The sequence below is a fragment of the Patagioenas fasciata genome, chromosome 18 (genome assembly GCF_037038585.1).
Source record: "Patagioenas fasciata isolate bPatFas1 chromosome 18, bPatFas1.hap1, whole genome shotgun sequence".
Classification (NCBI taxonomy): Eukaryota; Metazoa; Chordata; class Aves; order Columbiformes; family Columbidae; genus Patagioenas; species Patagioenas fasciata.
The window spans coordinates 754,052-780,006 of NC_092537.1; the positions used below are offsets into that span (position 1 = coordinate 754,052).

Consider the following 25,955-nt stretch of genomic DNA (forward strand, 5'->3'; position numbering starts at 1 on the left):
CCTCCTCTGTCCCGGTCACATGAGGCAGCCCCGGCTGCTCAGATCCGGCCCGGGTGGAGCCACCGGATGCGCCGGGAGCCGCCGGCCCCGGGCAGGGAACGGGGTCGCCCCGGGGACTCCCGCGCAGCCCCGGCGGAGCCGCCTCGGGGGTGCCCGGCCCGCCTGGCCCCGGGCCGCTCTGCCCGCGGCCCCTCTTGTCCCCCGGCGAGCGGGGAGCTCGGGAGAGCGGCGGGAGGCACCGGGCTGGGGCGGCTGCCCGGCCATGGCGGCGCCGGGGCCCCGGCGGGGCTGCCCGTGCCCGGCGGCGCGGCCGGCGCTGCCCGTCCTGCGCTGGCTGCCGCGCTACTCGCTGGCCTGGCTGCAGCTGGACCTGATGGCCGGGCTGAGCGTGGGACTCACCGTGGTGCCGCAGGCGCTGGCGTACGCCGAGCTGGCCGGGCTGCCCCTGCAGGTGGGTGGCACTGCCCCGCGCCGCGGGGGACGGGGACTCCCGCTCCCCGGCCGGTGCGGTGGGCAGGGCAGGCAGGGCTGGGTGGCTGGCGGCCGAGGGCTGATCCTGCGCGCTCACCCATTTTCCGTGTCACCCATTTCCCGGATCGCCCATTTTGCGGGGCAGGGAGCTGCAGACGCTGTGTGTTTGCTAAGGGCTGGCTGCGGGCTCTGGAGGGACCCGAGGGCAGCCCAGCCCTCCTCATCCTGGGGCTGTTCCAGCCTTTCCCAGCTCCCAGCGTTGTGCCACTGCTCCTTATGTTCCCGTGCAGTATGGCCTGTATTCTTCCTTCATGGGCTGCTTTGTTTACTGCATCCTGGGCACCGCCAAGGACGTGACACTGGGTCCCACAGCCATCATGTCCCTGCTTGTCTCCTCTTACGCGTTCCACGAGCCTGTCTATGCCATCCTGCTCGCCTTCCTCTCCGGCTGCATCCAGCTGGCCATGGGGCTTCTGCACCTCGGTGAGATGCTCTTGCCATGCATGGGTTGCATTTTTAGGATCTCGTTGTACATACTGTACTTGTTGCCCCCTTCCTTTGTGCTCTTTGGGACACTGGAGTTGTCCTGCTAACACCTGTGACAGCTCTGTGCATGCAAACAGGCTGTGATCCCCATGGGGGCCAGCAACGTGCTTACTGCCACCTGTCCCACGCAGGTTTCCTTCTGGACTTCATTTCCTGCCCAGTCATTAAAGGGTTTACGTCAGCTGCTTCCATCACCATTAGCTTCAACCAGGTCAAGGTAGGGTCGGCTGGTTTGCCCTGGACGCCTCGCCTGCTCTGTCCTGCAGCCGCTGTGCTGTGGACCTGCGATATTTAGCACTGGGCTGGGCAATGTGCCCAGAGCCAGCGGAAGGAGCCGCAGAGGGGGCACAGGTCCTGCCAGTGATTCTGGTGGGTCCCTGAGTGCTCTGCCCTGAGCAGACCGAGCTGAACGCACCCTCTAGCTGTGACCAGCTGGTGGCGTTTGGGACACCAGTAACATCAGGACATTTGATTTGGTGACTTGTGGTTGACTCTTGAACACGGTGGGTTTGCAGCTCCACTGCTCCCGGGCTGGTCTCTCAGGAGCCTGAGGTTCTCTGACTCTTCTGGGGCTGCAACACTTCCTTTGTGGTTAACCAAAATCGGAGACTCGGGGAGATGCTGTCAGGCTGCACGAGGAGCCAGCGGGCCGGTGTTGGCTAATGGCTGTGGTCAGGGCGGGCGCTGCCGCGAAGGCGCGGGGCCGTGCTGCTGCTCCCGGCGTGGTGCAGGGGTGACAGGGCTGCACAGGCCGGGCTGGGGCCCCAAACCGACCTCCTCCCGGGAGCCACGCAGCCGCGTGTGCGGGACTCGGGTGGGAGCTCTCCCAGCAGCAGCGCCGACGCCGACCCGGCAGCTTGGGCTGTGCTGGGCTTTCACCGGGCTTTGTGTTCCCGCACAGAACATCCTGGGGCTGCAGGGGATCCCTCGGCAGTTTTTCCTGCAGGTGTACGAGACACTGCGGAGGATCGGGGAGACCAGGTCAGCACCGTCCCTGTGCCTGCCCTGCTTCAGCCTCCTGCCACTGCAGGGGATCAGGCTCTGCTCCTTTGTTCCCCATGTCTTTGGTCACAGCTTGGACCAATTTCTTGGTCCCTGCCCAGTGCTGTAAAGCAAGTGCTTGGTATGAGCTGTTTGCATTTGAGCTGGAAATGTGAAGGTGAGGGATCAAGTGGTGCTGCCCCTGGGGAGGTGATGTGTTTTGTGGTGGTGCGGAGGCGCAGGCAGCGTCCCTGCCAGCGATGCATCTCCCTGCAGAGCCGCGGCACGTGCCCGGGCACACGCTCCTCCTCCTGTGGGCTTTGCGGTAGCTCTCCCTGTGCCCCGCCGCGTGTTTGGGCTGGCACTGATGTGTGTTGCAGGGCTGGGGACGCCGTCCTGGGGCTGGCCTGCCTGGCTGCGCTGGCAGGGCTCCGGGCGATGAAGAGCCGCCTGCCCCGCGCTGCCCCTGCGGAGCCACTGGCTGCCAGGGTCAGCTACCTGATCGTCTGGACCTGCACCACGGGTGCGTTGGACACCCCCTGCCCTCTCCCGCAGCCGTCCCTCCTGGGGACCTATCTCTTCTGGGCAAGGGAGAGACAGCTCAAAATGGGTAAAGCCCAGGCTGGCAGGAGCCGAGACCTGGAGGCGGGTCGGGAAGGACCAGGTCCCAAGGATTTCTTGCTACTGGGCATGTCCCTTCCTAAGGCCTGGAAGACCTCAGCAGCCCGGGTACCCACCTCCTGCCGTCCTCCCGCCGCCCTGGGCTCCAGGCAGGTTTTCACGGTGGTTGTCTCCACTGCAGCACGCAACGCGCTCGTGGTCCTGTTTGCTGGCCTGGTGGCTTACTCCTTCCAGGTGATGGGCTCCCAGCCATTCACGCTCACCGGCAGCATCCCCCGGGGCCTCCCCGCCTTCCGGCTGCCGTGCTTCTCCATGGCTGTGCCCAACGGCACCGTCCCCTTCGGGAGCATGGTGGAGGTGGGTGCCAGGCTGCCTGGCGGTGCTGGGCTCCCCATGGGCTGCTGGCTCCTTACTCCTGTGTTCACTGGCTCCCGGCACAGCGGGGTGAGGCTCTGCCATGGGGCCACCTTTGTCCCTTGGTGACACCGCTCACCGTGTCCTTCCCTCTCAGGACATGGGGGCCGGGCTGGCCGTGGTCCCACTCATGGGCCTGCTGGAGACCGTCGCGATTGCCAAAGCTTTTGGTACGGCTGTGCTGGGATCCTGCACCTGCGTGCTCAGAGGGGTCCCTGTGGGGGTTCTGGGTGCTGGGGACGTTGCTGTTCCCTCGGGGACAGTGGGAGGGACTGGGCTGCCCGTGCTGAGCCTGGTTCATGGTGTGGGCTGGCAGGAGGGGTCCCAGGGGGCTGCCGACCCCTCCCCTGGCCAGGCAGCTGCCCCCCCGACGGGATCCTGCATTGTGCATGGCTGGAGTTCACACAGGGGCTGAGCGTTGTCTGGGGCTGCTCGGGGGGTGCAGGGATAGGAGTGCTGGGATGGGGGGTGCTGGGTTGGAGGGTGCTGGGATAGGAGGTGCTGGGTGGGGTCCCCCGGCTGTCCCAGGCACTGCTGGCCCTGCTCTGTGCACATGGCAGGCTGTGCCCGCGGGACGCTCTGCGTGATGCCGCTCGTCTCCTTTCAGCCTCGCAGAACGATTACAAGATTGACCCCAGCCAGGAGCTGCTGGCGCTGGGTAAGAGGCCGCTTGGAGCAGGGTGAGGGGGTCCGGCCTGAGCCCCTAGGCTACCAGAGATGCCCGTCCCAGCACTACTGCGTCTTCCTGAAGTTTCACCTTTCTCCTCTTGTATGCTGCTCCCCAGCCTTTCTCACGGTTTGGCCATTTCCCGAGCAGCCTGAGCCCAGCACACGTGGCTGGACGGGCTCTGATCCAGCCCCAGGTGCCAGCCTGGGGACGGAGGAGGTGACGACAGGGCACAGACCGATCTCACAGCCCCGTCAGTGCCTCCCATAGCTGCTGCATCCCCAGCCCCTCTCCTTCCCCACTGCAGGCTTCGCCAACATCCTGGGCTCCTTCGTCTCATCGTATCCCATCACGGGCAGCTTCGGCCGGTGGGTAGTGGGGAGAGCAAAGCCTCGGTGTTGTGGTTTAACCCCAGCTGGCAACTAAGCCCTACAAAGCCACCAGCTCCCTGCCGGTGGGATGGGAGAGAATCAGTAGAGTGAAAGTGAGAAAACTTGTGGGTTGAGATAAAGACAGTTTAATAGGTGAAGGAAAAGCTGCACATGCAAGCAAAGCAAAACAAGGGATTCATTCACTGCTTCCCAAGGGCAGGGAGGTGTTCAGCCACCCCCGGGAAGGATGGGCTCTGTCCTGTTTAGCAGTTATTTGGGGAGACAAAGGCTCTCGCTCCAAACATCCCCTCCGTCCTTCTTTTTCCCCCAAAATATATACTGAGCGTGACGCCATCTGATATGGAATATCCCCTTGGCCAGCTGGGTCAGCTGTCCTGGCCGTGCCCCCTCGCAGCTGCTTGGGCAGTGCCAGCCTTCTGAAAAGTCCTTGACTTGGTATAAACATTGGCCACAACCCAAACACCCCCGCGTTATCAGCATTCTTCTCCTAGTTAATCAAACACACAGCACTAGACCTGCTACTAGAAGAAAATGAGCTATCCCAGCCCAAACCATTGCATTTCAGGACAGCGGTGAATGCGCAATCAGGCGTCTGCACCCCCGCGGGAGGGCTCGTCACAGGTAGAGCCCCCACCCCGCTCTGCGGGCTCCAGCACCCGCTCCCTGGGCTCCCCGGGCGCGGGGGCCGTGGCTCAGGCACCCCCGTCCCCGCAGGCGCCCTGGTGCTGCTCTCGCTGGCGTACCTCACCGCGCTCTTCTACTACATCCCCAAAGCGGCGCTGGCCGCCGTCATCATCTCAGCCGTGGTGCCCATGTTTGACGCTGGGATCTTCAGGACGCTCTGGAGGGTTAAGAGTGAGGGCACGAGCTGGGGGCGGCTGATCCCCCGATGCAGCGCAGCTCTGCCCGCAGAGCACATTGTCCTTGGGGCCCTGTGGGACGAGGACAAGGTGCAGCCGAGCCTGAATCGTCTCTCTTGCAGGGCTGGACCTCGTGCCCCTCTGTGTGACGTTCCTGCTCTGCTTCTGGGAGGTCCAGTACGGCATCATGGCCGGGGTGCTGGTCTCGGGGATTCTCCTGCTCTACTCCATGGCCAGGCCCCCAGTACAGGTGGGCTTAACACCTCATCTGCGATGCAGGAGACAGCTGGGGTCCCCAGGGAGCTGGGAGAGGCTCCCGAGGGCCGCGGGGCGTTTGGGTACACGATGCTTCTGAGCTGCTCGCACCCTACCCCATGTCCCCAGCCTGCCAGCCGCGCAGAGGGTATCCCAGGAGCTGAGAGCATCGCTGCCCCTGCCCCGGCTGACAGGCGCGGTGTGTGCAGGACGGGACCCTCCCGGAGGGATGGGCGCTCCCACGTGGCCCCCACCAGCAGGACAGTGCTTTGCTTTGTCCCGCGGGCAGTTGTCCCCAGCTGGGCCAGGTTACAGCCCCGAGCTCCCCGTGACTCCTTCTCCTCCTCTGGGGTCTTGCGCAGGTGCTGGAGGGGGACGTGCTCCTGGTGCAGCCAGGGAGCAGCCTGCACTTCCCAGCCATCGAGCACCTCCGGGACATCATCTGCAGCCGTGCCCTGGCAGGTACTGTTACAGAAATGTTCTTGAGCCTCGGTTTCCTGTAGCATGGGCTCAGATGTCTGTGGTGACCCAGCTGTACCCCGGTGCCCACCTGGATCCCTGCTGGAGGTGGCAAGTGCTGGCCAGGCCTGGCAGCTGTGGGTGCAAGCGGGGCCAGCACAGCTGCTGCAGTGGGGCCAGCACAGCTGCTGCAGCGGGGCCAGCCCTGGCCGCTGCTGCTCTCCCGGCGCTGCCTCACCCCTTCCAGCCACGGCCCTGGCCCCAAGGGCTGTGTCCCCTGCGCTGGTCATTTCTGGGCTAGTCAGGGATGTGACCATGTGCTCTTCTTCCAGCAGCATCTCCACCACACTCCATCATCCTGGACTGTTGCCACATCAGCAGCATCGATTACACGGTGGTGGTGGGGCTGGCAGAGCTGCTGCAGGAGCTGCGCAAGCACGGGCTCTCGCTGGCCTTCTGCAGCCTGCAGGTTCGTGGGACACGGCCTCGGCGGCACCGCGCGGGTCCTGCCCTGGGGGAGGCTGAGCCCTGCTGCCTGCCCTGTGCTGGTGCCTGTTGTAAGGACGCTGCTGCTTCTGCTCCGGTGGCACCTTCGTCTCCGAGAGGTGGAGGCTGCAGCGTCTGAGTCCAGCTGCGGGACACAGGGCAGCGGGAAAGGGCTGCACCCCTGCCCTCGCTGGCTGGGGGGTCACAGCCCTGAATGGAGGGGAAGGGGCCAGCAGCAGGATCCCCCAGACCTGGTTTCTCTGCCCTCAGGAGCCTGTTCTCCAAGTCCTGCTGTCCGCAGACCTAGAAGGGTTCCAGCACTTCCCCAGCCGGGAGGAGGCAGGTGAGGCGCTGGGCCACCCCAGGCTGCTCTGGGCGATGAGCTGGGTGTCTGAGCTTTGGCAGCCCCCAAGTGCAGGGTGGGAGCTGCAGGGTCCTGGCTCCTGGTAAGCGAGCAGGAGCCCCTCCGGAGAGCAGGAGCCCCTCTGGAGAGCAGGGCTCCCCCCAGCCTCGAGGATTTGTAGTGAGCTTTGGTTTAACCCTCATGCTTCTTCCCTCCCCTGGCTCAGAGCGGTGTGGGGCAGCGGAGCTGGGGTTCAGTGGGGCAGCCCCCTTCACCAGCACTGATGAGAGCTCGCTGCTGCCCGCGAGGCTCATCCAGTGAGAGCCACCTGGGATCTCCTCGGGGACCATCACCTCGCCAGCTTCTCCTCCAGTTGTGCTGGGGCTGTACAGCGGCTGTGACACCCCGGTGACACCGACCAACACCCTGCACTGGAGCCACCTGCCCCTGTCCTGCCTCCTGGGCGGCTGCTGGGCTGCCCATCGGGGCTGGAATGTCCCCATGTCCCAGAGGAGGGCAGAGTAGCGCCAGCCCAACCTCAACCAGGGGTCCCCTGGGCCCACCGCAGCTCCCCAGCCCCACCGGAGCTCTGGCACCTCATCGCCGCTGCGGCCAGCGACAGGCGGGCTGTGGAAGGGCTTGGTGGGGCAAAACTGTTCCCTATCACGGTCGTCAGGAAAAAGCCATCTCTCCTCCAGGCCATCCCCAGCCTCGAAGGTGCTGTCTTTTTAAAATCAGATATTTTAATTCTGGAGACTTTTCCTATTGTGGGACACACAGAGCACACTCCCGTCACAGCGAGTTTCCAGCGTTCCCCTCCCAGCCCAAGGGCAACCTGCAGCTCCCAGCCTTGGGCTCCTGGGAGATGAACAACACCAGCCATTTCACTCCTTACCAATCCCTCCTGATTTGTGGGGTTTTCTGCCAAATGCTGTTCCCCCGTGGGCGCAGCCCCTTGCCTGACTCCGGCCAGGCCCCCGAGGGGACGGTCAGCCCGACACCAGCCTGTGCCTCGCTGTGAAATGGGTGCAAAAGCAATAGAGCTGTCGGGGGGGGGCAGGGTTCAGGAGAAAGCAGTTTTCCTGAACTGCCCTTGGCTGCCAGCCCGGTCAGGAGGGTTAATAAAGCAGCGATTGCAAACGAGTCAGTGTGACTGCGGCCTTCCTTCAGGGAAAGCTTTTTCATTTTGCGTGGGTGGACAAAATTCACCTCCAATTTCTGGGCGCTGGTGAGCAAACCAAGGAAAAGAAAGTGAAACCAGGCTCAGCCCAAGGGCGGCTCCAGCACAGCTCCTCCTCCCGCGGGCTCTGGGAGGGCAGCAGAGGTGCGCGGGAGCCACAGACCCGCCAAGGCCGCCAGGTCCTGCTGCTGGAGGAGCGTTTGTTTCTGCAGAGGGGCAGCGCAGGGCAGCGAGTTCCTTGCCGCCCCAGCAGCAGAGGAGCACTTGTAGAACTGCAAGGTACTTGTACCCTCTCTGCCTGGACAAGGAGCGAGCAGCGCAGAGGATTCACCCCGTTTCCCCTCCCGTCGTGCGGCAGCCCCGCGCTGCTGAGGTTGTGCTGGGAGAGCAGCTCCGTGCGCCCGGAGAGGAGCTCCGCGGGCAGGCCCAGGTATCCCCCGGCCCGGGGCGCTGGGAGCAGCAGGAGTGGGAAAAGAGTGGGGTACGGGGTGAAATGGGCCGGTCGTGTGTAAACAGCGTGTGTGCTCCGACCCGTGTGTGCGGCTAGTGAGGATGGGGTCTGCTGGGAGCCCTTCTCCAGCCCAGTCCCAGCTGGATCTGGGGACAGAGTGACACCTGTGTCCCCGACTTTAGGCTGTTGGATTCAGCCCGATATATTTTCCTCCAACACACTTACCCTCCCACCGGTGCCCGGGGACGCGCCCATGGGACAGAGGGTGAGGCCCCGAGCCCCCGCAGCGCCCTGAGCAGCCCGTTCACCGCCACTTGCTGCCGGTGCTGTCGCAGCAGCTCAGACACCAGAGGGGACCACGATGCGATCGGTTGCGGCCCGAGGGACATTTCCCACAGCCGGGGGGGTTGATACGTCTCCACCCATCCCCCGCCAGGAACATCGAACGAAGGGTTTTGCTGGAGCTCCGGGTTCGGGGCGGAGCGAAGGGGCTGGGGGCAGCGGGATTGGCCGGGGGGCGGAGGCAGTGGCATCGCAGAAACGAAACTTGGCGGCTCGGCGGAAAAGCGAAACTTCCCCGGGCGGGCGGCTGCGGCGGCCCGGGCTGCAGGTGCCGGTCCCCGGCGCGCTCCCCGGCCCGTCGGTGAGTCCCGATGCGGGGGCCGGTGGGTGGTGGGACGGGGCAGCGGCACCAGGCCTGGGCTTGCGGGCGACTCCGGTGCGGGCGGCGCGGGGGTGCTCAGCCTGCCGGGCCCGGGCGGGGTGGCGCGCTGCGGGCTCCGCTGCAGCTCCCGGTGCGCCCGGACCCTCCCGGTGAGCCCCGGACCCTCGGTGCGCCCCGGACCCTCGGTGCGCCCGGCCAACCCCGGGCACTCCCTTCCTCTCTCCTGCCGGTGCACCCGGGACACCCCTACCCCTTGTTCATCCCGGTCCTCCTCCCCGGCCATATCGGGTCCCCCCAGTCCTCCGGTGCCCCCCGTGCCCCGGCCCCCCCGCGCAGACTGGGAGCCGCCAACAGCCCGCCCCCTGCCATCGGCCCTCAGCTGACGGGCATCATTTGCATTTCTCCGCCCCCTCGCCACGGTATTGGCCCATCCAGCCGGCCTATTTGCATATTTACCGGAAGAGGGGGAAGTTGCCGCCAATCAGCAGGCAGTGAGAGGGCTAATTTGCATATAGACCCCGTCCAGGGCGGGGCAGGTGAGGGCTGGGGTTGCGGGTCTGCCCGGCCGTGCCGCGGGGAGCGGGGCTGCTGAGCCGGCCGGGCGGCGGGAGCAGCGCCCTGCGGAGCCCGGGCAGCCGGGGGCGGGGAGCGGGACCTGGCCGAGCCCGCCGTGCGGCGGGGTCATGGCTTGGCTCGGGCCCGCTGGACCGCGCTCCGCCGGGTCCGGTGCGTTCCCAAATGTGTTTAATTTTAAACGGTCTCTGTGCAGAGTGAAGTAGCCGGGTTTATTTGTTTATCGTTTTGAAGCGGTTGTGGTTTCCCTCCAGGCTGTGGCTATTGGCTCCGGCTGGTGCAGCCCCGGGGCCGAGGACCTGGAGCATCACGTTGTGTGCTGGAAATAAAAGCGGAGCCGGGGGGAGGTTTTGTGACACAGGTTCACGGCTTCGCATTCACGTTTGTGTTTCTCTTTCTGCCCCGCCCTTTTCTCTCCCTCCGTGGTCCCGAAAAGCTGACCGCGGGCTCTGTGGCTGGGAAGCATGGAGCGCCACGTGTGTCACTGTGCTGCTAGGGACGAGTCTCCTGCTTCGTGCAGCAAGCGCGGCGCCCAGCTGGGCCCTGCCGCCGGCCCCGGGGACGAGCAGGCAGGTAGGAGACTGGGGACACCGTGCGGGGCTGGTTCTGGTGTTGGCCCCGGTGCGTGTGTGCTCAGGGCTGCTCTGCTCCGGCAGCTCCCTCTGTGCTGCTCTCATCTCAAACTCGCTGTGCCTTGTGGAGTTTTCTCCCTTTGCAGTGACCGATGGGGGGTGGAGGGAGAAGCGAGCCCGCTGCTGGCACCTCCCGCGCACATTCTCCACGCTCAGATCTCCCGTGTTGAGCTGGTTTCTGTTTTGCCATTGAACTGGGGCCATTTTTATGGAATGCTGTATTGCAAAGACCCACTAAGTCTCTCTTGAACCACAATTTCCTTTCTTCAACTTATTGTTAGGTTTAGAATTCACTCTCTGAGTTTGTTTGACACTGATTCTGCCTCTGTGGACAGTAACGGAATCAAGTACACAATTAATGCTGTTACATGGGGGAAGAATTCCTAATCCTGTGTGTCTAATTGATGCTTTTGGTCAGCAGCAGCCCCTGCTCGCTCACCACCAGCTGAGACCCGTTTGCTGTCCTGCTCTGTAGTTTAACAGGGAACCTTTCCTCCCCTGCAGGAAGAGAGGTGGAGCCCACCCCAGAGCCTGGAGGAGACGTGGGGGGAGAAGGTGCTGCTGGGCCTCCTTCCCGCCCCGAAACAGAGGAGGAGGGATGGTCGCTGATGGAGGAAGCAAATGCTCTGCTCAGTGCCTCTGAGGTCCCACCTGGACGCGCTGCAGGTGAACCCGCTTCTGCCGAAACGCAGGAGCATGAGGGAGGATCGCTGGTGGAGGGGGAGGCAGCTCCCAGCGGTGCCTCAGGGGCCGCAGCCCAGCCGGCGCCCGGCGATTCTGCAGAGAAGGCGCAGAAGAAGGTAAGGCTCTTTGGTGCTGAGGGGCAGGAGTAGCTTCAAACTCATTGCTCTCTCGTTTGTAAAGCAACGAGGCTGGGGCTGCATCACCACGAATCCTGTTGGCTGGCATGTGATGCTGCTGTGTGTGTTCTAGGCAAACTGGAGCTATTTGTGTGCAGGTTTGGCTGGGACAGTTATTTTTCGCCGTTGTTTTGGATGTGTGGATGTGGTGTTGGTAGTGCAGGGTTGGTTTTGTTACTGCTGAGCAGCTCACACAGACTCAAGGCCTTTTCTGCTCCTCGCCCCCCTGCCAGCGAGTGGGGGTGCAGGAGCAGCTGGGAGGGGGCACAGCAGGGACAGCTGTGACCAAAGGGCACCCAGACCATGTGCTGTCATGCCCAGCAATTAAACTGGGGGTGCTCAGCTGGGGGGGCACCGCTCAGGGACCAGCTGCGCTTCAGCTGGGGGGGCACTGCTCAGGGACCAGCTGCGCTTCAGCTGGCTGGTGGTGAGCAATTGTTCTCATTTACATCACTTATCTTTTTGTCTCTGTTATTTACCTTCTCATTACATTATTACATGTTGTTATATTTTCATTACATTGTTATTTTTATTATTATTTTCAATTCTTACTCTGTTCTTATTTTAACCCATTGGTTTTCTCGCTCTTACCCTTCCCATTCTCGTCCCCCGTCCTGCTGCGGGGGAGTGAACGAGCGGCTGTGTGATGCTCGGTTGCTGGCTGGGGTTAAACCACAACCGCTTCCTTACGTTCCGTGTTGCACGTGTGGATTGCTGATGTGCCAGCGGCCCAGCTCCCCTAGCGCTGCCCGCGTGGTGAGGGAAGCAACAGAGTTCAGCTGAGTAACGTGTCCGCTGCTGTCAGCGAGCACCGTGCCCGGCGCCGCTCTGGGCTCCTGCGGGAAAGCCTTGACTACTCAAAATACAGAGTTCTCCAGAGGAACTTGCATTTCCCCTGCTATAGAAGGTGGCCGCTGGTCTTGTCCCTTCTCTTCCTGGTCGTTCTCCAGTAACCCAGTGTAGGAGGAGGATGTTGGTAGCAGCTGCAATGGATGAGGTGACAAAAAATTTATCTTCAACAGTTAATAAACAGATGTTGTGTTGTCCCTTTTTTTTTTAATAGAAAAGGAAGAGGAATAAAGCGAAGAAAGGTCCTTCCAGCTCCCAGGAGCAGGACTCTCTGCCTCCTCTAGGCGCAGTGCCAGCTCAAACTGCGGAATTACCTGATACGTGTGTTACTCCACAAGAAATCCAAAGGCCGGGCAGCGAAGCAGCCGAAGCGGGTGCTGCTGTGCTCGCCGGTGGCAGTGGAGGGGACGGGCCGTTGGGTCCCTTGGCAGAGGAAGCTGGCAGCGCAGAAGCGGCTGCAGAGGGCACTCACAGCAGCACGGATGTGACCCCCACAAAGAGCAGCGCGGCTGACCCCACTGTCCCGTCTCCAGAGTCCGCGGCTGCGAAGGAGAAGGTGGGGGGTGGCAGTGCCCCGGAGCACGGAGAAAGGGCCAGCAGGGCCGGGGGAGGACACGGCGGTGGCCCTGGCGCTGCCCCCATTCCAGACACTGTGCTGGGCTCCCAGGCCTCGGGCAGCAGCAAGAAACTGGCCTCAGCGGAACAGGGAGAGGAGGCTGCTCCTGCGCCGTGCCCTGGAGCACCTCAGAGGGAACCCAGAGCCGCCTCTGCTCAGCACCCACGTCCAGACGCCGAGGGGCCACCTGCGGTCAAAAACTCGCAGGCTGGGAAGGGTAAAGACAATGCCACCCCGAAAGTGACGTCTGCCCCTTCCAAGGTGAGTGTGTGAGTGAGCGCTGAGGATGTGGTTGAGCTGGGCGAAGTTTCCCTTTGTAACTGGGATTCTTTTGTGCTGCCAGTAAAGCTGGAGCCCAGGGGGCTGGGGATGTGAGGGGAAAGCAGGAACACCGAAGTTTTGGTCTCCCGTGGGTCGGTTCCAGCGCAGCTCCCTGGGCGCTCGGGTGCCCCAGGAGCTGTGTGTGGGTCTCTTCTCCAACCAGCTGTTCCAGCTGTGCTCTCTGAGCTCTGGTGCTCCACTCGTGGACAGGCCTTGTTAAGCTGTAAACCGCTGTAGATTCTTTCATTTTCTTGATGCTGCGTCCTCTGGGGACCTGTGGCTTACTGACCTGACCTCTCGCCGATGTGTGTGGGCTGGATCCCCCCCGCAATCCATCCGCTGGTTTCCTCAACCAGTAGCTTCCCTCAGGAGGGATTAGGATTTCCGGAAGCGTGAAGCTGTCTGGGCGTCCACCCTCATCTGAGCAGATGTTGGGTATTTCTGTGGATGTTGTACTTCAGGGTCTCCCGTTTAACTGAACATCGTTTGTCATCCTATCGCAGAATGACACAAAGGAGAAAGAGAAGGCCCAAGGTGAGAAAGTGCACACAGCAACCGAGAAGGGAAGTCAGAGCAAGGGGCCCGAGGCTGCTGGGAAGAGCGGCGCTTCAGCCGTAACGGACAGCGGCAAGAACAAAAAGCAACAGAAGAACCAGAAAGCGGGGGATAAGGCTAAAGAAAGGTGAGAACAGCCCAGCACTCCAGGATTTGGTGTCAGGAGGGCCGGAGGATTCCAGCCCAGGCAGGGGATGGACCGCTGACCAACTGCACGTGGCCAGGGTGCTTTGTGCTGCCCTCAGGAGCCCCGTTTTCCGTTTAGCACCGAGCTCTGCGCTGGGCCCACGGTGCAGCATCGGTGCGAGGAACTGCGGACAGAGCTCGTGGGCTTGGTGTCCAGCAAACAAGCGGCTCAAATCTTATTGGTTGTTTTTAATGATGAAAAAAAAGAAGGTAAAAATTAGGATTATTTTCATTTTCCTTCTAATTGTTTCTCGTAGTCCTGCGAACCGAAGTGACGATGTTACTGTGTATTTCCATGCAATATTGTCCAAAGATTTCAAGCTAAACCCCAAGACCCACAAAGTGTTCATCAAAGCCGGAGGCATTTCTCGCTACGCAGACTGGAAGGACAACGTTTGCGAGCTGAGCTGCACCAAGTACGTACCCGAGTCACACGGAGCCCTGGGGAACGGGGTGCGCTGCGGGGCTTCGCTTGCTACCTGAGGCTGTAGCTCTATGTCCATAGCTGGGGGTTGCTACAAAGGGTTTTCCTAGTGGAGGTAACGATTCTAAAGTTTCCATTGCGAAAGAGTAGTCACCATGCCTATGAAAAATGGAGTGAAGTGTGGGTATGTAAGCATATAGATCTGCTGACGTGTCCTTTTGCTGTGTTATGTGTTCCTTAGGCATCTAGGAGAACATGGATATCTCATTGAAGGAACTGCAACTCTTGCAAAAGAAAACATCAATAAAGTCATTCCTTACAAATATTGGGTTTCCTGTGGTCAAGAGAATTATGAATTTATTTACAAGGATCCAGTATCAAGTAAATTTGTGAATCGCTGCTTGTACATAAGAGGCGACTTGCTCAACAGCAGAGGTGAGTGTTCCTGCCCGGGTCGGTGGGTTTTGGGGGGGCTCTGGCGCCGTTACTGGCAGCCCTGTGGTGGGAGGCGCGCTGGGGTGTTCCTGTGCACGGCTGCTCGGGGGTGTGCACGTGCGGCTGTTTCTCAAATGGTTGTTTTCCTGTGTTCTCATCTGTGTGTTTTCTAGAATGGCATCAGTATGATGATATTGTGTGTGCAAAGCCTTCTACGTTTGAAAGCTTCAGAAACCTTTGGGGCGTGTTTTCTCAGCAAACCAAAAACATCGTGAAAGGGAAGATAATAGCTGCAAATATTATGTTAGAAAATATATTCAGCATTCTTGGGACCTGGAGCCCCAACAACCTGAGAAACTTCCTGTTCCAGCTGAGACAGTTTTACGTGGTTACGGCTGAGCCCGTGGTGCATGACGGCTGCAGGAGGCTGTGGGGAGAGCTCGACTTCGGTGTGCAGGAGGTAATTGTGTGCTCCTTACAGGACGAGGGGAGAGACGTTCAGTTACTAAACACAGGCTTCCTTTTGCCGGTGACCTTGTGGGGTAATCTTACTTCTCCAGTGCAGAAGTGTGGGTGTGGCAGGGCCAGCGGGGGTGGTTTTGGGGTGACCGGCGCCGCCTGCCTTGGGGAGCTCGGTGGCACCTTTGCGGTGACGTGCGGTTCTGAGCACCCCGTGCTGGGCAGCAGCAGAACGCTGATGTGGAGACTTCTTACCCACAATCAGAGGGTTGTTTTGGTTGGAAAAGACCTTTAAGATACTTTATTTGGATATTAATTTCCTAATCCCAGCCCTTTAGTTTTGCTGCCGGTCACCATGTCACCAACTTCTCTGCACTCATCTTGGACTCAAACCCGAGCTCCTCCTGGCCCAGTGCTAAGCAGCGGTGCGGATGGGGCTTCTGGAGTCCTGAATTTCTCACCTGCCATCGTTGTGAGATACGGCAGAGATGTCACGTTGTCTTTTTTGGGGCTTCAGCCTGGTGTCGGGGCTGCTGGTTTCTAACTCCGCAGCTCCCTGCTCCAGGTGGGAGAGGCCACAAGATGGCAGAGCCGCCCAGCTCGGCAGAGCCCGCCGGGTTCCGTGTCACGCTGGTTTTCCAAAGGGTGATTTTGGTATCACCGAGCACCACAGTCCTGGCGGCCCCCTGGTTGGGGTTCAGAGTAGCTTTGGGGGCTGTGGGTAAGGACGGAAATCTCTCTCCCTTCACCGAGCCCCTGGGAAGGCGGGGGCTGTTCGTGGGCCGCGGCTGTGGCGCGCGATGGTGACCTCGGGCAGCGCTGGCTGAGCGCCTGCTCCGCTCGCCGGTCCCCTCTGAGATCCGCCCCGGTCCCTTGATGCTCCCCAGCTCCGCGGTGGGGTCTGGTGACACGGAGAGGGGCCCCAAGCAGCCACGGGGACCGGGACACCATGGCTGATGTGCTGCTGGTGGGCAGTGCCGCGTGTGTTTGGATCCCGGTGGTGCCGTGGGGTGTTTGGGGCTGCCGGGTGTCCTTGCTGCAGCTGGCAGAGGAAAAAGACTTAGTGGGCACTAATGCTGTGGTTGGTTTGTGTCGCCCCTTTGTTATCCCAGGTGAATGATTTGCTGCTAAACTACATGAGGAAAATAGCGACCCCTTTCCTTGCACCAGAAGGTCCAAAAGCATCGCAGGAGAACACAATAATGAGAAGTAAACTAGCCCTGGGACTCACCATTCTCACAGTATTTTGTGACCTCGATCTGCCACCACATAAAAATGATCTGGCTGGCCTGTGTGGCCTCTTGTGCTTGGATAAGGTGTCACAACAAACCATATGGGATGAAATTCGTCGTATCGAAGAGGATTTTGCAGCATTGGTTTGGTACGTGTGGTACTGAGCGCTTACGAGGCGGCCGACCGGGCCGGTTTTGCTGCAGGCGCAGCAGCCTGCGGTCCGGCATGGGGCATTCAGCGCGCTGGGCGCGGAATCGGGCAGAGGGCCGATTGGAAGGGATCTTTGGGGGTGTCTGTTCCAGCCTCCTGCTCGAAGCAGAGCTGACCGGGAAAGGCTGCTCGCGGTCCTGATGAACTCGGGGATGAAGGTTGCGCGGCCTCGCCGGGGCCGCTGGCAGTCGCGTACCGCTCTGCGTGTGAACAGCGCTTTACTTTGGTCCGAACAGGACTTTCCTTAGGGTGACCTGTCGCTGTTGCCAGAGCAGCAGATTGAGTTAAAACTATTGTTTTTTCTTTATACGTAAAAATCTTATTTGTTATCCTTTCCCGTCAAGCAGTTTCTGGCTTACCCGTTTGCCGCTCGCACTTACCAACCCCAGTGATTGGGATCATCACCTGTTCACTCCTTTAAATTAAAAGGATTCCTTTTGTCTACTCTGATGTGCATCGTTACACTTATTTTTTCCCCCAGAGTGCTGTGTATTAGACTGTTATCGGTCTGCTTATCGGGCACTTTGTCCAGTTTTCCACACAGCTGCAGCTATTGCATTGCCCTTTGGAGACCTTGCGGCGCTCCAGGCCAAGCCGGGAGGCCGGGAGCTGTGCCCGGCCCAGTGCGCTGGCACCCAGCCCCGGCCGAGCTCCAGGGCTCACCTGGAAGCTGTTGATAAAGCGCTGACCCTTCGTAGTGCTGTGTTAGTAGGGTTTGGGCAGAGATTCAGGGCAGGTTACAGCTTTGAGTCTTACTCTTTTACCATGTTATATCCTTCAACGAAGACAAGATTGAGCTGAAATAATCACCAGAAGTTGTTTGAAGGTGCGTAGCGAGGTGGAGGTGTAGGCTCTGAAAAGCGATGCTTTTACTGTGTGGGTTCGGGTCTGTCTTCCAGCCTGAAGGTTCAGCTGGTGATGCTGTGCCAGAAGTGCATCGAGGAGCAGGTGGAGCGCTGGCTCTGGGTCATTCCTCTCCTGCACGGCCTGGCTGCTCCCGCGCAGCACCACCGCTTCCCTCTGGAAGAAGACGCCTGGGCCGGGCTGGAGGGGCTTCCGTTCGCTGAAACAAGGAAGAGCCACGATCCGTGAGTTTTCCAGGGTTACCGCTTATAGCGAGTGCCTTGACGTTGTAGTTGGTGGTGGTCGCGTTTATCTTTCTTCTTTTATTTCATCCCCCTAATTCTCTTTTTAAAAATAAGAAACACAGCGTGTTGGTGGTGGATGTTTGGGGTATATGAACACAGACCATGCTGGCTGCTCGGAGACCACGGTGCAGAGCAAAGCTGTGCAGGATGTTACCTTTCAGACACAAACAGTCCTTAACTGCGCAAGCCGTGGAGCAGCTTGCGTGGGTGGTCGTGCCTGGTGTGGGTTCAGGGAGCTCATGACCTGCGCTGTGCAGAATCTGAGCTGGACCTGGAGTTGATTTTTCCTTGGGTGTAAAGGGAGTGAACTCTACCTCTGGCCAGAAATGCAGTAGTTTGGCTCTGCTGCTGTGATCGCTGGCTCTTGGGCCTTCTACTGATCTGCAGCTGTAAACGGAAGAAGCACAGGAGTGAGAATGAGGGTCCTCGGTGGGCTGAACAAGCTCCAGACCTTTTGTGCCTTGGAAACTTGAAGACTTTGTGTTGTCTTCCCTGCAGGGGGACCCTCCTGCAGCTCATGAAGGAAAAGAAATACTTGATGGAATTCGATAGGACTCTGGTCAAGTCCTGGTTCTGCGTGCTGCCCCTGAAGAGCCTGCCCGAATTCATCAGAGAGTTCTCCTGTGACTTCTTCGTTACTCTCCAGGGTGTTTTTTACAGATTAGAGCGCGCCGGCCTCTCGCAGGACGATGCCAAGGTTCGTGTTCTGGCGCTTTCCCGGCCGGTGGCCGGAGCTGGGCCGTGGGGTGGCTGGTGGCAGGTCAGGGCACAAAGAGCTGAACACTGCGCTCCAAGGAAAGAGTTGCTCTCGAGTAGGAGACTCCTCAGAGGAGACGAGAGGGGAAACTGTAGTGAAAACACTGGCGTTGATGATAGAAGGGTCTGCTTGTCTGGGTTTGCTCTTAGTCATTGATGGCAAAGATTTGAACCCCGAGATGCTCAGAAGGCTGCCCGGGGTTATGTTTTGCGCAGCTCTTGGGGGTTTGGGCGAGGGGCTGCTGGTTTGGGACGTGTTTGTGTCAGCACAGCAGCAGCCAGACATTGCAACTGGTGATAACAAACTTTAAATCCCTAGGCGGGGAGAATGCAGGTTTTGTCTGTACAAATGAGAGCCACCCTGTATCCAGTAAATAACTCTTGCAATTTGATGATTATTTATAAAAGCACTGGAGTAGGCATGGAAGAACAGTGAATTTTGTCTTTCACAGCATCTTCCCTTCCAGTGTAACATTGCTGGTTTTTCATTCTTAGGTAGTGGAGGATCTTCTGAAGACTCTGCTGTGCGCCTTGGATGAGAACCAGGCCAGGTAACTGCAGTGCCCTTGTGTGCTGTGCGCGCATCGTCCTTCCAGGGGCACCCTGCCCGCGCTGGGGTTACGCTGCAGCTCGACCCCGTGCATGGAAACCCCTGCGAATAAAAGAATCCTGAGTTTCCATCCCTCTCTCAGGCAGCCACACTTCTCTGAAGCCATCTGAGGGAGGGCTGCTTGGTCGCGGCACGGTATTGAGTTTGTGGGGATTTTTCTTTTGGGGAATCCATTCGTGCTCTGTGTCCCTGTGCTCAGGGATGTGGCCGCTCGCTCCTGGCCGTCCTGCCTGACCTGCTGCCGGCTGCTGCACCGGAGGGCCTGCGGCGCCGTGGGGAGCGTGAGGGCGTTCGCCGTTCCTGCCGCCTCCGCCGCGCTGATTGCCAAGGTTGCTGGGCTGCAGCCCGCGGCTGTGAGTACCGGGGAGCAACGCATCGCGTGTTACGAAAACGGTGCAACAGGCTGGTTTGAGATCTGTCGAGGGTTAGGATTGCGGGGTGACAATCAAACCCTGGCAGATGTGTTGTCAACCTCCTCTCCCCACCACTTCCCCCTTCTGCCCCTCCCTCTCCCCCTTCCCACTCAGCACAGGCGATCGGGAGGGGAAGAAGCACAGAGGGGAGAGAGTTGGAAAAGTTCAAGATGTTTTACTGATGCTACTGATAAGAACAGAGAAAATAATACAAAATATACAAAACCAATCTTGTAAGTCTCAGCAACTGCAGAGCCAGCACCCAAAGTCCTGGATCAGACTCTGCAGCCAACCGGAGCTGGATTCAGTCTCTCACTGGCCTCCGTTCACAGGGACGACCAGCAAGGTCCTCTCCTGATGTCGGCCATGAGGAAAAGAGGGAAAAGGGAAAAAAGGGCCGAGATCCTCGTGATCTCCCACTTTTCTATGAAGTATTCACGTGAACGGAATGTTATTCACTGTTGGTCAGTCTCTCGGTCATCAGTTTCTCGTTGCCCCTCTCGCGAGATGTCCATCCGTGCTTATCAATAAGTTTGCATTCCCTTGGTGGGTTTAACCAAAACATGTGTTGGGTTCTCCAGGAAAATGCAGCTGACATGAAGGCTTTGGCTGACAAGCAAATTCACTAAAAGAGAAACTTGTTTTTAACAACACCAGGACAAGATCATATCTCAATTTGGAAAACTTAGCGCTCTAAGTTGAGATTGTAGTGCTTTCCAAAAGTATGGAATCATGGAATGGTTTTGATTTTCTTACTGAAAATGAAAGGTCGGGTTCCTACAGTGGCCGTCGCGGGTTCTGACTTGCTGGAGTAAGCGTTCTTAGCACAAGCTGTTTGTAAGCATTGGTTTTCCCAGCCGCCCTCTGGCCTTTATTCAAGTGGCGCTGGGTCTCTGCTGGGCGTGCTCGTGCTTTGCGTGCAGTTAGGCCTTCTCTTTCAGAAATATTGGTTTAAATCAGCCGTGTGTCGCTCTCCTGCCTGAGCTCCGGTGTGTGGTTTTGTGTGTGTTTTTTCCCCTCTGTGTGTGCAGCAGGTTCCAAGTGATGCTGTGCAAGAAGTTCCAGTGGCAGAAGTATTTGCTGAGGCTCTGAGAGACGTTCGAACCTGGTTCAGAAATGCTTTAAACCAGAAATTAGTGAAAGATCATGTGGAGCACGTGGCATTCTCTATTTTTTCTGAACCTCAGGTTTGTCACCTTCTGATAATATGAGTAAAAAGTGTTTTACCATGTCTTAACTGTATAGTCTAGCGGCTCTGTGCTGGAAGCTGGGGCTGCTGGGACCGGGGTGGGACAGGCGGTCCAAGCTCAGAAGCTGCTTTGTCATGAACACTGTTGGGCTGAAAAGCGAAGGGCTTGCTTTGGGCTTGCTTTACTTCTCTTTCTCGGCTGTTCCACGAGGCGTTGCTGGGATGAGGAGCTGCCCCTGATAGTGTTCAGCTGGAGCTGTGTGTCCTGCTGGCCGTCTGTCCCTCCGGCCGTCCTCACAGCCCGACTGCTCCCAGCGCTCCTGGGACAGGCTCCAGCATCAAGGGGGAGGTGGTTCACCCACAGCTCTCCTTTAGCAACGGGGACATTCTGATACCGTTTGGGTTTAGGAGCTGCCTTGTGCAGCTCTGGGACTGCTCTTCCTTCTGGATGGACACAGCTGGGAGGCGTGCAGGACTGTCCGAGTGCGGGGGTCTCTTGTCCACATAGCTCTTTTAATTTGCGTATTCAGCTGTTAAATGTCAGCACTTGCAGTGGTTTGGTTTGGTTGCTCCCCTGCAGGCCTGGGATGAGCTCATGAAGATCAGCTTTCCGGACGAGCAGTTCACGGAGAGGTGGAAGGCGACTCTGCTGGCCGACCTGGCCAGGAGAATTCAGGAGGTGGGGGCACCACGGGCCGGGTTCAGAGCGGACGCGCTTTGCTGTGCTTGGGGAAGAGTTCTAGAGCCTGAATGGGCACGAGGAAACGCTGGCTCCGGTCATGAAAATTGCCGTTGCTGTGATAAGCCATGTTGCGGACGCTCCAAACCGGACACGTCACTGCACGGTGCCGTGTTCCTGGGGCGCTGCTCCGCACTGACCGCGGTCCCGGTGCTTTAAAGGAAACTGCGCGTTTTGAGCCGTGACCACCCTGTCGTTGTTACGAGCGCTGGGTGGAGGAGCTGGCGCAGTCTGTCTTGGTTCATCGTGCAAACGTTGTGCTGTCCAGGCTCCCAACGCACACGCCGTGGAGGTCCCTTCTAAACTGAACTTGTGTGTCTCTTCATCTCCTTTCCACATCAGTTGCAAAATTCTTGAAGCCATTGATTTTTCATGGTGTAAATGGGAAACAAGTATTTCCTGGTGGAAGTAATCACACATTTCAGATGGAGAGGTTCTCCAAGCGTTTGTGTTTAATCTCTTTTCCAGGATGATAGATGGGCTGACGCTTGGCCCCCCTGGGGAGCTTACACTTTTCATCTTAGGTCCTTTTGTTGTCTTACCAGCAGCACTTCATGCTTTCAGAACAAGGACTTTGGCCACTTTAAGATAAGGAATCTCCCTTTTGCCCCGTAGGAGACTCCAGTTAACCAGATCTTGGTGTACTGCTGTCAGCACTACCGCCTAACACAACTTGACCCTTCCACCGAGGAGTGTTTCCGGAGCTGTGCCATCGAGGCTGTGACCGCGGCTTGCCAGGTACTGCATTTTCCCTCGGGGCAGAAGTCAGATTTCCTGTTGCGTGGTACAGGGCTGTGCGCTGTGGTGCAGGGAGAGCGGCACCTTCAGTCCCTTATTGCTCGAGTGGCCGTGGGCTGTTTGAGTTTGTTAAACCGACCAGAAAAAATACTGACAAGAAGTCAGGAAATGAGAATCCAGTTATAAAAGGGTCCATGAAAAGCACTTGTAATGCTTTTGCCATCGTGGCTGTGGGTGTCGGCCGTGGCGCGTGGCTTTTTTGGGATGCGCCTGAGCGCTGGGATGAGCGCCCTTGGCACCGGCGCCCGATCCCAAGCGCTGATGTGTTCCTCCCCCCGTCCTGTGTGCCTTGTGCAGACCCAGAGCAACCTCCTGGAGAAGGTATCTGCCTACAACGTGGCCCAGTTCAGCCAGCTCGTGTCGGCCATCATTGTCAAGTCCTGGCCGATGGAGAACGGGCAGTTGAAAGATGATTTTGATGAGATTTTGCACCACGTGCTTACGTGGCCGGACATCAAACATATCTTCAGCTTTAACGGTAGGATGTTCAGTTACATTTATAAGAGTCAATGAAAAGCTGTTCTCTGCCTTTTCACTCCCGCTTTGCAGAGCAGGAAACAAATAGATATAAACTGTCCTGCTCTTGTTTTATTCTGTCTCAAAGCTCAAGGTGTTCGGGCTGGTTTTGGAGAGGAAATGCTAAGGAGGGAGCTGACATTCCGCTCCTGCTAACCCACTGCAGCCAGTTCAGGATTTGCTCTGGGCTGCTGAACCTGCAGATGGAGTGGATTTATAGAACATAACTTATCTCTCTGAGAAGTTCTAATATGCTGTTGCTACGCAAAAATGCAAAAGTGTTTGTTGTGTGAAGGGATGCAAATGGCTTGCGTTTGTTCCAGAGGTGTTGGATGTGGGCTTTCCATGGGAAGGTTCCAGAACCACTTTCCTGAGATCCTGGCCACTTATGTTCAGAGAAACACGAGGGGCGGAGGGTGCTGGGATGAGCCCACGCGCGTTGGGGCAGGGATTCCAGTGGGAAATGGAAGGACTCTGTGCCATAACGCAGAGCAGTTCCTGGTTCTGCCCGGGTTTTGTGAAGTGGGGCTGCTTTGTTTCTGGAACAGGAACAAACACCAAGCTCCTGCAAGCACTTACGGAGGAGGCGAGGAGCGTCATGGCCACGGCAGACTCCGTGTTCCTGAGCGTCACCAATGACATCCAGAGAGGGCGGATCCGTGTGAAACATCTGGAGGAGGTTTTCCAGCACGAGAAGCAGTTCCTCTGCATCTGGGAGATAAGTAAGAGCCATTCAGAGGTGGCGTTGTTGGTTTATGGCATCACTGTAGTGATGGATGGCTTGCTTTGTTAGCCTCCTTCAGTGATCAGTAATGCTAATTAGGTGCTCAGCAATTAGCTGTGCTGCCCTTGTCTCTGTCCCGTCCACGGGCAGTTTGTGCTGGCTGTTTCACCGAGGGGTCTGGCTGCACATCCAAACCCAGCGGGGCGCGGGAAGCGGGGGACGGGGCGTGGGGGGCGGTTTCGCTGTGACCACAGATGGGTTTTCTTTCAGAGCACCAGCAGCTGGTACCTGCGGAGAGAGAGCTGCTCCTGGGACAGCTGCGGGAGCTGCTGCGGAGGAGGCGAGAGGAAGTAACGCTGCTCAGGAGAGAGCAAAAAGCAATAGGAACCTTCCTGAGCATGTGTAGGAAGGTGCAGGCGTCTGTGCAAGGTGGGGTTCTGGGGCAGCAATGTGAACCTGGCGACTGCAGAAAGCATCGCTTTCTTCGAAAATGACTGGGATTTGTAAACGGGTTTTATTCTAAACCACAGCAAGGATGAGGAGGGGTGGGGGGAGTAAACCTGGAGCGTTTAAAGGATCAAATGAGTGCTTATGCACCATAGATACTTGTAGGGTTCCTCGTGCCAGCAGCATTCCGCAGCTTGGTGGCTTAGATGAAGCGGACAAGGCGAGACACCTGACCCATCTCTGACCCATCTCTCTGTTTTAAAGTGGATGTAGGTGAAGTGGAATCTCAACACTCACAAGATCTTAGTTCAAAAAGACTAAATACGGTTGTGGATGTGGAGAAGAGACCCCCACGTACCTACTACAGCTTGAGCCCCCCGCTGAAGGAGTGTGCCCAGAAAATGCACGGGTTGAAGGACAGCCTGATCTTCCTGCGCTGCTGGGAGGAAGCAGCGCAGAGGGCAGGAGAGGAGTGCGGGGGCTCGGAGGAGGAGTCGGAGGATGATGATGTTTCCGTATTGGACCTCAATAACGTTTTCAGCCGTTTAATCTCCCCTTGTTTTGTGAGCTATGAAATGCTGTATGACGAGCTCAGATCTGGAAGCCTCACACTGTCTGCAGTTGATCGAATTTTTCAGGAATTCACAAATCATCCTGAAGATATCAAAACTGAGCTAAACATCATATGTAAGCTTAGGCCTGAAGAAGACAGAGACTGGGTTGATCAGCGTTTTCAGCAGATCCAGCAATACCATGAAATGCATTTAACGTTCGATGCTGCGAAGATCATTGCCAGCGTCAAAGAGAGCTTAAACCTCTCTGGTGACTTCAGCGTCCTGGAACACTTGTTGGACATAGTGAGTATCCACTTGGGCTCTGTGCTGGCGGGGCGCTGGCTGGAAAGCGTGGGTAAATGTGAACATTCACACATCTATCCCAGTCTGTCGAGAGCCGTGCCCTGTCCTAAAATGCCTATTTGGGATAAAAACTAAGTGTTCAAAGGGCTTTTGTGTAATCTTAAAAGAGAGAGGTGGCATCTTCTGCTTGGGCTGTGGCTTTGCAGAGGACTTTCCTTATTTCCCATTTCCAGACGGAATGTTTGTTTGCACCTCTTGCTTTGTAGACGGAAAAGCTTGAATCGTACAAGATGCAGAAGCTGGACTCCATCAGCCCCGAGCTGGTGCGCGCCAAGAGGCTGCTGGAGGGGATCACGGTGCCGCGCCGGGGCTGCCTCCGGGAGCTGGCGCAGCAGAGGGACTTTGTCAGCTGGGTCAGGGAAGCGCTGCAAGGTGCGTGCTGCTCTGCGCCCCGCTCCGTGCGCGGGCAGCCGGGACGGTTGTGAACGGTGTCCCGGCCGGCAGAAGGGATGCCGTGTGCCTGCCCCGCCTGCTCTCCGCTTTATGCATTCACAGCTCCTGTTGTTGGTAGTTACGAGCACCTTGTAAGTGGAACATGCTATGAAATAGCCCCTTTGAACTAGACTGGTTTGGGTGGAAGGGACCTTCAAAGCTCATCTCGTCCAGCCCGGTTATGTCAGAGAACAGAGGCCACCCGGTCAGTGGTGGGATTAGCTGTGTGTCTGCCAGCTCCGTCATCTCACACGCAGACAGGCGCACCCTTTGTACAGCTTCTGTCCTGGCAGTGCGGAGAAAAGCCACGGCCAAGGGCGTCACCAGCGCGGATGAATCGCCCGGTGAAGCTGCGGGCGGGATGGGTGGAGGGATGTTGCACAGGTGCTGTTCAAAGGCATTCTTTCCGCGTTTGCTGTGGAAGGTGGTGATGTGGAATCGCATTAAAGCCGCCTCACGTGTTGTTCATTCGCATGTTTATCTCATTTAAGATATGAATGAGCTGAAGGTATTTGTGGACTTGGCGTCCATCTCTGCGGGGGAGAACGACATGGACGTGGACCGTGTGGCCTGTTTCCATGACACTGTGCACGGCTACTCGTCCCTGCTCTACGAGCTCAGGCAGGAGTCAGGGTTCGAGGACTTCATGCACTGCCTGAAGAAGCTGTGGCGAGCCCTGGACAGTGACGAGAATCTGCCCAAGAAACTGGTGAGTTCTGCAGGAGCGCATCCTCTGCCTCCTCTTGTGCTGCTGCTCTCCAGGAGTGGCTGGAAGATTGAGTGCAAGGGGCAGATTGCACTTGTGTGGGGACATCACCGCAGCTCTTATGTTTCTGTGGCACAAAAGCTCACTGCAGCAGCTGTGGCTGGTACAGCACAGGTTCCTCCAGGGTACTGCTGGTGCTTGCGGGTGTGATGCGGTGTAGCTTTGCTCTTGCAAGAGTTTGGAGGATGATGCATGAGAGGGAAGGCAGGTGGCTGGGAACTCCATTTTACTCTTTGCAGCAGGGCATGTTTCTGTAGCGAGAGGCACTGAAGCACGGTGGGCTCTGCTCAGCATCCCGTGGTGTTGATAAAGACCAGCTGTGCAGAAGGATCAGGCTGCGGCCAGCACTTGTTCCTT

General features: G+C 58.3%; 2 protein-coding genes across 8 annotated transcripts in view; both read left to right on the forward strand.

The window, feature by feature from the left end:
* The first annotated feature begins 4 nt into the window (after window positions 1-4).
* Window positions 5-7,638, forward strand: SLC26A11 (solute carrier family 26 member 11). 3 transcript variants are annotated; one of them, XM_071816315.1, is made up of 16 exons: window positions 5-451; window positions 762-954; window positions 1,149-1,234; window positions 1,919-1,998; window positions 2,379-2,521; window positions 2,801-2,976; window positions 3,131-3,203; window positions 3,641-3,691; window positions 4,008-4,068; window positions 4,658-4,713; window positions 4,807-4,947; window positions 5,075-5,202; window positions 5,570-5,669; window positions 5,999-6,135; window positions 6,423-6,495; window positions 6,869-7,638. In XM_071816315.1, exons 1-16 carry the CDS (start codon window positions 20-22, stop codon window positions 7,018-7,020), a joined length of 2,082 nt encoding a protein of 693 aa, XP_071672416.1. In that variant the 5' UTR covers window positions 5-19; the 3' UTR covers window positions 7,021-7,638. The 3 variants fall into 3 exon arrangements, with proteins under 3 accessions (XP_071672416.1, XP_071672417.1, XP_065708366.1); XM_071816316.1 differs by having other exon boundaries at window positions 6,002-6,135; XM_065852294.2 differs by having other exon boundaries at window positions 6,722-6,999.
* A 52-nt stretch (window positions 7,639-7,690) lies between these two features.
* The window catches only part of RNF213 (ring finger protein 213), a 47,630-nt gene continuing 29,365 nt past the window's right edge, over window positions 7,691-25,955 (forward strand). For 3 of the 5 annotated variants that reach the window (XM_065852338.2, XM_071816306.1, XM_071816307.1), the window contains exons 1-22: window positions 8,668-8,769; window positions 9,800-9,936; window positions 10,500-10,795; window positions 11,919-12,581; window positions 13,145-13,323; window positions 13,640-13,798; window positions 14,048-14,241; window positions 14,415-14,701; window positions 15,813-16,081; window positions 17,043-17,231; window positions 17,790-17,988; window positions 18,543-18,598; window positions 18,857-19,010; window positions 20,102-20,257; window positions 20,840-20,938; window positions 21,614-21,736; window positions 22,094-22,274; window positions 22,861-23,034; window positions 23,307-23,465; window positions 23,748-24,340; window positions 24,607-24,772; window positions 25,324-25,541. In XM_065852338.2, coding sequence (XP_065708410.1) covers window positions 9,828-9,936; window positions 10,500-10,795; window positions 11,919-12,581; window positions 13,145-13,323; window positions 13,640-13,798; window positions 14,048-14,241; window positions 14,415-14,701; window positions 15,813-16,081; window positions 17,043-17,231; window positions 17,790-17,988; window positions 18,543-18,598; window positions 18,857-19,010; window positions 20,102-20,257; window positions 20,840-20,938; window positions 21,614-21,736; window positions 22,094-22,274; window positions 22,861-23,034; window positions 23,307-23,465; window positions 23,748-24,340; window positions 24,607-24,772; window positions 25,324-25,541 — 4,623 coding nt within the window. In that variant the 5' untranslated portion in view covers window positions 8,668-8,769; window positions 9,800-9,827. Of the gene's footprint in view, window positions 8,106-8,667; window positions 8,770-9,799; window positions 9,937-10,499; window positions 10,796-11,918; window positions 12,582-13,144; window positions 13,324-13,639; window positions 13,799-14,047; window positions 14,242-14,414; window positions 14,702-15,812; window positions 16,082-17,042; window positions 17,232-17,789; window positions 17,989-18,542; window positions 18,599-18,856; window positions 19,011-20,101; window positions 20,258-20,839; window positions 20,939-21,613; window positions 21,737-22,093; window positions 22,275-22,860; window positions 23,035-23,306; window positions 23,466-23,747; window positions 24,341-24,606; window positions 24,773-25,323; window positions 25,542-25,955 lie in introns of those variants that run through there. The other 2 variants (XM_071816305.1, XM_065852339.2) reach the window with 2 other exon arrangements.